The 13,048-nt window shown below is 43.3% G+C and overlaps 1 protein-coding gene across 1 annotated transcript in view; it reads right to left on the bottom strand.

Annotated features, from left to right (window-relative positions):
* Window positions 1–13,048, bottom strand: part of LOC129345769 (NAD(P) transhydrogenase, mitochondrial-like) — a 65,651-nt gene that overhangs the window by 44,199 nt on the left and 8,404 nt on the right. Inside the window, exons 3-6 of the mRNA XM_055002998.1 lie at window positions 7,276–7,505; window positions 6,744–6,961; window positions 1,161–1,248; window positions 19–107 (exon numbers count right to left, since the gene is read on the bottom strand). Of these exons, the coding sequence (XP_054858973.1) occupies window positions 19–107; window positions 1,161–1,248; window positions 6,744–6,961; window positions 7,276–7,505 (625 nt within the window). The remainder of the gene's footprint in view (window positions 1–18; window positions 108–1,160; window positions 1,249–6,743; window positions 6,962–7,275; window positions 7,506–13,048) is intronic.

Raw genomic sequence — 13,048 nt, 5'->3', positions numbered from 1 at the left:
TACAGACAGTTATAATACCTGGTATCAAATCCTCGGACAATGGCTCCCATCGATTTGCCTGCTCCAGCGGCAGCCAAGCCAGCTACGCCGCCACCGATTATCAGAATCTAGAAAAGAAGAAAAATCCACAGGATTGGCTCTATATTTCGGAGCCAAATTCATCACACCAATGAGCATGGAACTCATTGCCAGAGGTTGTGGTTGTGGCTGCCACTGGCCTCAAAGGCTTTAAAGGGGGATAGACAAGCTCAGGGAGGATAAGGGGTTTGGAAGAGTAGCCACGATGGCTAAATAGAAGCCTGTGGGTTCAGAGGCAGTTTGCTAGCAATACTAGCTGCTGGGGGCACTAGCAGAGGAGGGAGACGCTGGTCCTCCTGGTATCATCCATTTCTGAGGGGAAACAGGATGCTGGCTTAGAAGGGCTTTTGATCTGATCCAGCAGGGCTCCAGTCGAAGGCGACTAGTGGGAAGGGCCTCCCATGTGTTTACTTGTAAGTACAGAAGAAGGAGTTTTAGCAGAGTAGATGTTATCATGCAGAAGACTGCATCTGACCAAGTTTTCTCTTTGGCATAGTCATTGGTTCCAGGTCATCTGTTACCGATTACTACCGTCATGATGTAGTGGTTAGAGTGCTGAATTTGCATCTGGGAGTCCCACCCCCTCTTTGCCATGGAAGCTCACTGTGTGACCTAGGGCCAGTCTCCCCCTCCTAGCCTAGCCTACCTCTTGGGGTCGTTGTGAAGGTAAAATGGAGGAGGGGAGAATGATTCTGTGAATCACTTTGGTTCCCATTGGAAAGAAAAGTGCAGTGTGGAGAGAATGAGAGAGGGAGATTTGTTACTGTAAGGGCTTGGCATGTGCTTTAACTTGGCAGATCGTCGGCTTCTGAACAAACAGGTAGTGCTTCTGTGGCCATTAGGCTTTCTTGGGCTGCAGGTAGATGCTGGGAATTTTTATTTTAAGTTTGATTCTGAACGTGCAGAGTGCTAGAAAGAGATGTTTCTGCAAAGCAGATGGGCAAGTGCTTTAGGAAGGTATCTTTACCTTTTAACATGTACATTTGTAAACTAACAAAGCTAATCCAGTGCTGAGGGAAATGATACAATCTGAACATTTGCTTAAACGTTCACTCCACAGAGAACCATGGTACAACACGTACCTTTGCTGGTGGAACCTTTCCAGCTGCAGTAATTTGCCCAGTGAAAAATCTTCCAAAATGATTGGCTGCTAAGACTACAGCTTTGTACCTGGAGAGAGAGAGAGAGAGAGAAAGAGAGAGAGAGAGAGAGACAGACAGACAGACAGACAGACAGACAGACAGAAAGAAAGAAAGAAAGAAAGAAAGAAAGAAAGAAAGAAAGAAAGAAAGAAAGAAAGAAAGAAAGAAAGAAAGAAAGAAAGAAAGAAAGAAAGAAAGAAAGAAAGAAAGAAAGAAAGAAAACGAACATATTGGCTCATCATTATGTACCAGGAATAAATTGCTACAAACATACAAAAAGCAATCAAAGGGAGAACTAATAGGCAACTCAAGAAAACAAACAACGGCTATATTGCAACTCCAGTGAATAGTTTGCCTAAGTGAAAAAATACATTCAGCTGTCATAACAATTTATAACAGTGCTTATAACATGCTTTCAAGTGCCTAATAGAAGATTAGTGCTGGGAGGAGGGGAGCATATCAAGGGTGTGGCAGTAGGTAGAGAATGAAATGTTTATTGTGGTCCTGCTAACCCTGGCTGATTTTAGGAACGGAGGTCACCTTTAGGTGAAAGTCTTCCTTCTGTTTTCTCAGGTAAACTCGGAGGCAATGGAGCTGTTAAAATGGTCCCCCCAGTGCTTGCACCAGTAAAAGCTAACAAGCATATCCTATTTTCACTCAATGAACAAGGAATGGGGTTGAAAAAATAATAATAATGAAGCCAGGAGCAGTTTATAGAAAGTGTGCACCTCTCCCACTAATCACACCACCACCTCTTGGCAGTCACACAATCAAAGCACTGGCCCCTTCGTGGCTTTGTAATTGCATGGGTGCCGATGTATAACACGCCTTCTCTCTCCTTCATGTCATAATCTGTGAGAGTTCTGTACCTGAGGACTTGGGGTATACTCCAATCTGGCTGGTGATGCAATTTTCCCTTCCACAACCAGTGTTTTCCAGTCTAACTCGCAGAGCATATATGTGTCTCATGCAAAGTATGGAAATAACATCAGGACTGGAAGGCACTGGACGTACAGTAAATCAATTTGATCACTGAAGTCAATTGAAGCCTTCCTATTCCTTCAAACTTGCTGCAGAAAAGATAGACAAAAGTCTCATGGACCTTAAAGACTAACGAGTTTTTATTCTAGCATAAGATTTCATGGACTATAACCCACTTTGTCTGAACTTGCTCTGCCCCTGTTTTATCAAGGGCAGTTCTAATTTCTCATACTGCTTTAGAGCAGTGCTGGATCTGTAACAGACCACTGGATGATAATTCCAGTGGTGTTAAACTAAAAAAAGTTTAAGTAGGATGTTCAGCCCTTTGGGCTTCCATAAGCATATAGGAAGTACCATTCGTTTTGTGATTAAGGTTGCCAACTGCAGCTTGGGAAATTCCTGGAGATGGGGGGTGCCTGAGGAGGGCGGAGAGCTCAGCAGGAATGTGATGCCACTGCAGGTTTCCCTTTTCTTCTAGACTCTATGGTATACGATAGAGTCCACCCTCCAAAGCACTCATCTCTTCCCAGGGGTCTGATCTTTGTCTTTGAAGATCGGTTGAAATTCCAGGAAACCGCCAGGCCCCACCTTGAGCTTGGTAACCCTTTCATGATGAACGACTGAATTTTCATTTTTATGATTCTAAGCTTTAAAAAAATCCAGGAGGGACTGAGTGCCTCTTTCCAGTTCCAGTAAGAAGAGACAAGCATGCAAGAGAGAAAATGGGGAAGAGTGGGAAGAACATGAAAATCTTCCTCTTAATTTGATCTGAGGGATCAGGCCAGACTGATAAATAAAGGCACATCTAAGGCTGATTGGATCTGCTTGGCAGGCTTTATACTGGGTTAATTCCAGTTCTTTGAACAGAGAACACGAAGCTTAAATCTTTTTAAGTAACATGAGGGAGGGCAAGGGATATTTTTTGGAAAGATGTTAAGGAAATCCACAGCCATGGATGCTACCCAAATATTCTCAACATAAACATTATTTTGAAAGCTAATGCACTGTTTGCCTTATTTTTTTTTCACTGCACACAGGGTTTACATGATCACTGATTAGCAAGGGATTCCCCGTTTTATATATCTAAAGAATAATTATAGCTGTCCCTGCATTAACTCTATCTACAAAATCACATAACCGAAGCAGCTCGACTCATTCACAGCAATTGACCTACATGTGACATAGGTGCAATAGGGGTCCATCTGGCCCTACAAAACCTGCTGGCTCAGTTGCCCCCCCCTCCAAAAGCATAGTAAGCTTGGAAGCAGATGCTACAGAGAGCCTAAACCTTCAGAAAAGGCAGTTTGACATTTTCCCAGATAGTCCAAGTAAATACTGGGCTGTCTGGATGAAAACGGGACACCTGGCAACATGAGGTAGGTCCGGCTACAAAATGGCTACCATGGGAGGCAAAGCAACACAAAGATGAAGCCCAAGTGTAGCGGAGAAGAGGGGTTATTTTAAAAACACATTGGGAAAGAGGAATGAGAGAGAATAAAACCAATTCTCTGACCGCACTGCAACTGAAACAATGTGGTTTTAATCTGCCCAGCCAATCAGATCTCTACTGACCAATCAGAAGCCCTGCTGGTCAAGAGCCCCACATGGCCACAACCCACTTCCTAAAAACACTTGTTGGGATCCAGGAAAGATGTCAACAGGCACCATGGCACCCGTGGGCACCAAGTTTGAGAACCACTGACTTGAAAGAAAGTTGGACTGTGAATAGGCTTTGCCTTTGTACAGATAACAAGAAGATGTACTTCAGAAAGAGGTTTGATGCCAAGAGGAAAAGTTAATATTTGCTGATTTCTTCCGTGAGTGTTTGCATTATTTACTCTTTGTACAAATGTACAGCATTTGAAAATGTTCCCCATTTGGGATTTCGTTTTCAAATGGCAAGCCCCCCTGAGCAGGGGATTTTAAAAAACAAAAGAGGGAACATAACATGCAAAACAGCTGCCAGTCTCTAAGGTCTGATGAAATAAATATTCAGGAAACCTTATCTAGAGTCACAAGATGACAATTTCTATCTGTAACATTGCAGAGGTGTGTTTCAACTGGACTCCCTCAAAGACTTCCACAGCTTGTTCACAGTTCACAACGCTACCTAGGGGTCACTCAGCTCCATAACACCACTGCAACCCAGAATGAACAAGTCGGCTGTTTTCACACAATCATTTTTAGCTAGAAGGAAAAGCGAAACGAGTCAACGATCTCCAATTATGCCAAGGGTTCTTGACTCCTTCAATTCATCTTCACTCCCAATTCATCTTTTGAGTGCACAAAGCAGTGCAAGATCCACACTTTGGAGAACCCTCGGGCACAGCCCCCAAAAGAGACAGGGCACAAGTATGTATACACATCTGCACAGTTAATGGAGCTGGTACTGTAGTGAAATGGCTTACTTTGGTGAGGGAACAGGGACTGTGGACTATGTTATTGCATATAGTTCATACTGTCTTTTGATGTAAGTATGCTCCTCCTATGTAATTTCTGCATTGCCTTCTGCATTCTGTTGTGATTTTTTCAGCTTTGTTTAAAATTTCTGCTTGTTTTCAGATTTCTGTAACCCAACCCTATTTGCACTGTTTATTGGATGCCCCATCCTACTGATCGTATTGACTTACACTGTGCAATCCACCTTGAGTCTCAGTGAGAAAGGTGGACTATAAATAACATAAAATTAATTCCTTAATATCTGCCAACTGGGTATCCACTTCATGCATCTGCTGAAGTGGGCTTCGGGCAACAAAAGCTTACATTGCAATAAAAATGGTTAATTGTTAACATGCCAAAAACATGCGCTTGTTTTTTTTTTTAAATCAAGGGATTGTTATCCCAGGACAGTGTGATCCATACAATCAGGCCCATATGTTACTGACATATAATGCGTCTTCTATCCAAATTCTAAATGACCTGGAATTGGCTGGAAAACAGTGGCAATTCTAGTTATTGAAGGAACTTTTATATTGGCATTAAAGCACCAGCAGCAGAGCTCTAGTGGAAAACAAAGCCCTTTCAACTGATGGTCTTGTGTAAGTGGATCTAAATTGTCTCCAGAGAAGATCTTATATCCAAGGCGTTTCTGAACCAGAGCTCCAGCAGCTGAGTCCAAACCATCTTTACGCAGAAGTAACTGATTTTAATAGGGATTTGCTTCCAAACAAGCATGTGTAAGACTGACGCCTTAATATCACACGGACTACACCATGAGCCAAAATGACTTTGGGGCCAGTCATTGCCATTCAGGAATAAACACATTTTGAATCAATTCACATTTGGAAATGATTTCAACGTTGCAGCTGTTGTTTCACAAAGGGAGGGGAAACCCAAACTGGTTTTAAATGCTATACCAATGATATTCAGAGGCTGAAATAGTTTAGAATTCAATCTACTTTCTATCCATCCTAATTTGGTCAGGATACCAAGCCAGTCTTGCCAGTTCTGGCACTTGAATCTTGAGAGCTGCGTACCTGGGAGGATGTTCAGTTTTTTTTGTCCCGGTGCTACAGTGATAAAAGAAGTTTTATCTATCACACAGCTAGTCCAGGTTTCTATAAATCCCATTTTCAAGCTCGTTAAGCATTTCATTAAACAAGGTCATCTTCCCATTCTCTTCATTTGTTTCTTAAGCATCTTTTAGCATACAGATGCCTAGCCCTGCACACTGGTGCCCACAAACATGTCGGCTGGTATCCACCTGCTTCTTCCTCAAACCATCAGTTCCTAAGCAGAGAGCCAATCCTGGCCTTCCTTCACTTCTTTGGAGCGCTCCAGAAGAGCCTGGAAGAAGCACTACTCGGTCTACAGGGAGCATAATTTAGAAACAGCGGTCCTTATCATAGGAGGATGCTTGGCTTGAAGCTTTCTAATATTTTGTAGAGCGTTCCAATGTTTTGTGTGACTGGACCAATCTCCTTTGACAGTGATTTTGTGATCAGCCCCACCACCATCCTTTGACAGCCATTTTGTTGCGGTGTCCACTACCTTTCTCAAAATTTTAAAATTGCCCACAGTTTCAACAAGAACAGACTGGTAATCAAGTGTATCCCTTTCTACAATACCGAGAAGCTGATGTTTTAGTTCTAATGTAGTAAGGAATTGTACCAAAAGGAAGACATTTGTATTTTTTCAACTAACTGATGACAACTGGTGGGAAGGCTGTGTGCTAGGATGTCAGGGGGACATAACACTGGCTAAAGTGTCACATCACTTCTGGGGGAAAAAACAGAAGTGTGTGTGAGGGGTAGTTCTAGGAATTGCCAGAAACTCTATGGTTTTACTATAGAATTTCCAGCAATTCCTACAGCTATCCTATATTACTTCAGGTTTTTTTTACCAGGAGTGACAAGATGCCACACACGATGCTGTGGTTTTTAATTTTTTTTTCCCTTGGGAGAATGAGACCTCTGTGGTGGCATCTCTGTAGACTTTTACTGTTGCGAAATAGGAACCTATCAGAAGTGTGCAGACAAAAATACTTTTAAAAACCCTACAAAAAAAAACATTGGTAACAGAGATCATATTGTAGATTCTCACCCTGCAATGTTGGCCATTGAGCTTAAGGCATCATATCCTTGAGCAATAGTGACTCGAGGAACTTGGTCCATTGCCAAGACAGTGGCTTTATGCTCAGCAAGTTTGTCCAGGAGATCCGGATTCTGTGCTGGATAGATGAAGCTGACCAGGGTTGCCTTCTCTTTGAGCAAGGATGCTTCATGTACTCCCAATGCTTCATTAAAAACCGGCGCTCTAACCTTATTGAAGAAAACAAACCCTGCATTTTACAGCTTCATTCAAACCAAAGCCTTTCCCCCAGTTATTTATGCACTCTTGACTGCAAAATATCTAGACTGGGGCTCTGCAACCTGTGGCTCTAGAGCCAAACATGGCTCAGTACAGAATCAGATACAGCTATTTAAAAGAGAATGAATCTTTAAGTTAAATTGTTGGGATGAGCAGCATGATAGAATAACCATTACATGAAGGGCACTGATCCTTCAGCATCTTGCCCAGCCCCTGCAGTGCCTCACTGTCCTTTACCTACTGTGGGAGATTTTCTACACTGTACCTTTAAAACAACATCAGAGCCAAACACAGTTTTCAGCTCCCCGATTTTGGCACCAGCCAGTTCGTACAGCTCATCAGAAAATTTTGACTCTTCACCAGCTCCATGTTCCACCTGTACATTAAAGCCTTGCTTAACTAAAGCTTGGACGCCGGCAGGGGAAAGAGCAACTCTCTTCTCATTTTTGTATATTTCCTTAGGAACTCCAACAACGAGATCTTTATAGCGAATTCCTAAAACAAATGAAAACAGACAAAAGAATCAAAGAAATAATGTTTACTGTTTATATAGAACACTGCAGACTTTCACAGTGCTTTGCATATATCAGTGGTCCTCAACAAGAGTTCACAGAGCCCTACAGGTCATGCCAACAGAAATCTGGCTAGTCCCTACTAGTTTTCCATTTCAGTCAGCTTTGCCCCAAATTTGTTATCCTTGGTGACTGTTCTCTCCTCTCTTCCTTCTCTATGGATCCTCCCTTCTGTTATTGCTTCCCCAACTCTGATTCCTGCACTGTCACAAAGTTTTAAAATAATAGCTATGATTATTTTTATTCACTTTACATTGATTTTCAGCCCTTCGCTTCCAATTCATTACGTATGTGGAAGTCTTTGCTCTTTCCCTTAGAGCAAGATTCTTTGCTTGCCAGGTATGCAAATTAGGGTGGAAATATACATTATTAAGTACCTAGGAATGCTCAAGTGAACCTTGTTTCATGTGTCCTCCCTCCAACTTTCCATACACTCGCTTGCACAGTCACCCTTCAATTTGCTCCGCATGAATACATTCACGCGTTCAACATCAGTTCCTCCTTAACTGCTAAAAGTATCCCAGTTTCGCCCATGTCTACTCATTGAAATGCAGATCTTGACACTTTCTCACACCTAACAGAAATGCAAATTGGCAAGTACTTGTTCTCGCAGCAAAAAACAGCTGAATTAGCGCTCTGCCCTCCAGAATCATTTGCAGATGCAATCACACAAAGGGAGCTCCCATGAAAGCGGTGTTCATGTGTGCCGAGCAAGAACCACCTGCACGTGAATTGAGGACCACATATAAAATACCGCACTTGAACATCACCAGGTGATTCATAATATGTATTCCCACCCTTTGTCTGAGGTGGAGGAGAGTATTGATACAATGATTGCCAGGGCTTTTTTCAGCAGGAACGTGGTGGAACGGAGTTCCAGAACCTCTTGAAAATGGTCACATGGCTGGTGGCCCCGCCTCCTGATCTCCAGACAGAGGGGAGTTGAGATTGCCCTCCACGCCGTTCAGCGGCACGGAAGGCAATCTCAACTCCCCTCTGTCTGGAGATCAGGGGGCGGGGCCACCAGCCATGTGACCATTTTCTCCGAGGGCAGCCCACTGAGTTCCACCACCTCTTTCCCCAGAAAAAAAGCCCTGAGGATTGCTAATATCACATGAAGGCTCAACTAAAGAAGAGCAAAGCAGAAGTCATTCTCCCTATGGGGTTGTGAAAATGACCAGGTTAAATGTTTTCCAGCACTGAGCTCTTGCCTATCTCTTACTTTCAGATTTCTGACAGTAGTTCTAATCAAGCAAAGTAGCTCAGGAGGAGAAATGGGACAGACAGACAGTCCCTTGGATGCGTAAGACATTATACAATGCTTGAAATTGAAGGGCTCTGCAGGAACAGACTGGGAACTCAAGTTCTCCCTGTACTCTTACCATGACAAAGCATGAGGGTCAAGTACTTTCCCCCTTATCCATTCCGACAGAAGAACTATTACCCGGCATATAGTGAAAAGCAATGGGATTTTTTTCAAATAAATCTATACTAGTAATGAGTAGCCAACGCTATAAACTCTTAGTTCTTATGAGTTCCTGTTCATTTACACTAAAGAATTCCACCGATTGAACTCCACAGGGCTACATGCACAAGGTGGTGTGTGTGTGTGTGCGTCTGTGTGTTTTGTTAGTGACACAGAGAAGCACCAGATGAAACATTCTGCCATCAAAAGATTTTATAGTGCTCAGTTCCGCAGCCAACCCACATGGTCACACGAACACACTGGCGGATGCCAAAAGAATAACAAATTAAAGTTTGGTTTATAAAAGGGCTTGGCTGGGATGCCTCTTACACAAGTTTTTTGTGCTGTTTACTCTGAAAAAGGTGTGGGACAGGCCACAAACAATGACGTGTCAACCTCAGAACTCTTGAGGTGGAAAAACCCCAAACAAGACAGCAGTGTGAAAAATAAGGGTTTCCCCTCCCTTTTCTCCTTTGGCTTGAGTTAACTACAATTATTTGTAACAATAGAAAGCAGTTATGGAAATGGATATCCTTCCGCATTAAGTTCTTCTGGGAACTTTATCAGACAAAACCAGTACAATTATTAATAGGATTATTCCTTAAATTGGCATTTAGCAGAGCTCATTTGCACTTTAGATTGGTGCACAAGTATTCCTTTTTAGGTTTTTGTGAAGCAAGCACTTAAGAAATGTTACCATGTAAGTAAGATAAAATGTGTACACGCATCATACAGGTACATTCATCAGAGAGTCCCCTGACAAATTTAACATGTAGGAAACTCCTTAGGCATTCAGAGTTCCTCAGATTACTATACTTTTTATTTTTTTATTTTTTATTTTTTTAGTAAAGATTTTTTATTGGGTAGGTTGACATAAATATTCCATAATACACAGTATAACTATAATTACCCCTTTATATGTCCCCACCCCTCCCCCCTCCCCCTTTTCTTTTAAGACTCCCAACAGCACTATAACCTCTTTATTTCTTATCGTCTCTATTTTATTATTTGTCCCTATTATTAAAGGTAAAGTTCATATATAATCTCTATAAATTTTAGTAAAGACCACAGTTGTCCTCTCACGTCCCAGGTACATTTCGCACTCGGTTTTTACAGCGCGTTTGTACCTGTTCCACATCCCATGTTTGCAAGGTTTTCACACTTAAAAGCAGTCATGGGATGCAGTCCCGCTTTTTGTCCGCTGTATCCCCGATTTTTCCCCCTGCGGACATACCCCGATGTTTTTTTAAGTTCGCTGCCGACTGGCAGCTGGCCCGCATTTTGCTAATGTGAACACTTTTGCCTCCTTTTTGCTTCTCTCCCCCCCGCCCTGGGAGCTGATTGGTTTGTGCAGAATTAACCACTCCCACCCTCCTCAGCTCTCTGAACTCCTTGTCCACCATTTTTTTTAGTAAAGTGAGCTGAGGGTCATAAGGCTGCTTCTTCGTCGGTTTCCTTCCTCCCGGTATGCATGCTGTTTTATTTTTTTTCAAAAGCCAGGAATGATTCCTAAGCTTGCTGCTAATTCCCTGCTAGCTTTAAAATCAAGGAAAGTGTTAAATAGCTGCTTTCTCCTTGCTCCCTTAGGGTATGCACACACATTCTTTTTTTTTTTAAAGACAAGAATGGGTTGCAACGTTGTAATGTTCCTGCACTTTCTTCCTGGCTTTAAAAGCCAGGAAAGGATTAAATGGCTGCTTTTCCCTCCCTCCCAGGCATGTTTCAGACTTTGCCAAAGAGGGGGAAAAAACCCAAGCATTTTGCACAGCCCTTTGGAAACACGCCTCTGCTTCCTGGGAGGAGATTAATCGGCAGCATTTTAACCCTTTCCTGGCTTGATTTAAAAAAATGAGAGTGGTACATGTTTTCCCCCAGAACTCTGCCACCAATTGCCTCTCCGGTGGGCAGGGGACAGCCCAATCAGCAAAAAGGGGGGAAGGGTTCCAACATTGCAAGGTTACTACGCATGCTGAATTTTTTTTAAAAAAGTGTGACGTGAATTGCAAGGCCCCAAAAGCCCAAAATTGCACCGAGGTTTTGAAATGAAGCACAGACACCAAATCAAAATTGCAGTGGACAGTGTGAAATGAACAGGTGCAATGCCGAAGCCACTGCGATCGGGGCGAATGCTCATAAATGGCGGTTTAAACCGTAAGTGCGAAAAGGGTCCCAGTTATTTTCAGATTACTATACTGAAGTCAATCTACCACACAGGAGAAGTAGTTGCACATTTGAGGCATTATTAGATGGGAGTGAAGCAGGCCTGAACGGTAGGCATAACGTCACAGAAAACAGCACAAAAGCACAGCGCGCACACCTTTTGTTCTTTTCCACATGGCTTACAAAGCATATTCAGATTCTCCTCTTCAGGCACCAAAATGTTTTGGGTGTCCATTAGCACTCTAGGCACTGCAGCCCTCTGCAAAGCTAAGTCCTTGCAGAGAATTGCACTGTAAAGCTATAAGCAATCAACATAGTCCCTCATGCTATAATTTCTTCAAGCAATGTCCTGTATGCAGACATGGTGAAAGATGCCAAATCAGGGCCATTTCTGAAGCCCAACACTGCTACCAGTCACACAATTCAGCCCTCAAGTATGTGAGAAGAACGAAGATAAACAGCACACAACAATACACAGAATGCCACGGTAGTCCCCCCCCCCAAAGAGCCTTCACACCCTCTAAATCTTAAGTAGGCCCTCAGGAAACAAAGCTGTCAGCATCAGTGTCTTGTGAGCCGCTTTTCTTCCCAGCCCCGGGCCGTAGACATTTTCATAGCTGTTAAATTGGCACCACAGTTATGCTGTGGGATGACACCTTTTTTTTTTCACAGTATAATTAAAGACATATCCCTCCCTCCCCAAATGATGCCTCTGTAAACACACAGCACAATGGTTTTAGCGGGTTTAGCATGTCTAACTCTGCACAGCATCGTAGCTTTTTCTCCACCTAGCAATCACAACAGAGGCCTGCTGCAGGCCGCCTGCAGATGGGGAAACCAAAAAAAAGCGTTGTACAGTGTATGAGAAAAAGCACACATTGTGGAGGAGGCAGAGCTGTTTCTTCATGACACCCAAGCACCCACTTCAGGCAGCATCAGAAAGGGGGAAAATTGTGGTGGAGGGGGTTATTGTCAGCAACATTTTCCCATCACAGCCTGAAATGTGATATAGCAATTAAGGTGTGATCCAGACCTAATTGATGCCTGACACAGGGTTTTTTTTCAGCTGGAACACGGTGGAATGGAGTTCCGGAACCTCTTGAAAATGGTCACATGGCTGGTGGCCCCGCCCTCTGATCTCCAGACAGAGGGGAGTTGAGAGGGCAATCTAAACTCCCCTCTGTTTGGAAATCAGGGGGCGGGGCCACCAGCCATGTGACCATTGTCTCCAAGGGCAAGCCACTCAGTTCCACCACCAATTTCCCCAGAAAAAAAGCCGTCTGACACTATAGTGAGGGGACTGATTTTGCCATTAAGGGGATGTGGCAGAATACAAGGCAAGTGCCTGATGAGGACGTTGCTATGGAAACCCGAATGGTGCCCAAATTCTCATTCTCATGAGATGATGCAATCTCACAAGGGTATAGTGGGCCTTATGGGGCATGTGCAGCTTGCGACCCAGTATGCAAGGGCGAGGGATGAAAGTGGAGCAGAGAGGAGGCAAAGGGTGTGAAGGATCCAAGGGTCCGTTGCTCAAAACTGTAGGTTATTTCCCGTGAGCCCATGTCGTTCAATTCAGGAACTAACCGGGCGGGGGACAAAATTGTCGCTTTCATGGGGTGACAAAATATTATGACATGGCTGTGGGAGGGAAAGCTGATAAAGACAAATGCTCAGAAGGATCTGAGGATGCTATGGACTGTAGATAGAAAAATGGAATTTAAGGGAAAACACTGAGCTAAACTTGTTAACCCCCAAAAGCTTCAGTCAGCAAAGATGTAAAAGTGCATCCTTGTTCGATCACATCTCCTTTTTTCCAAACTAAAAAGTCCCATCCTTTC

The sequence above is a fragment of the Eublepharis macularius genome, chromosome 18 (genome assembly GCF_028583425.1).
Source record: "Eublepharis macularius isolate TG4126 chromosome 18, MPM_Emac_v1.0, whole genome shotgun sequence".
Lineage (NCBI taxonomy): Eukaryota > Metazoa > Chordata > Lepidosauria > Squamata > Eublepharidae > Eublepharis > Eublepharis macularius.
Note: the sequence above shows the minus strand (reverse complement) of the source record. Positions and strands in the feature narration are given on the sequence as shown.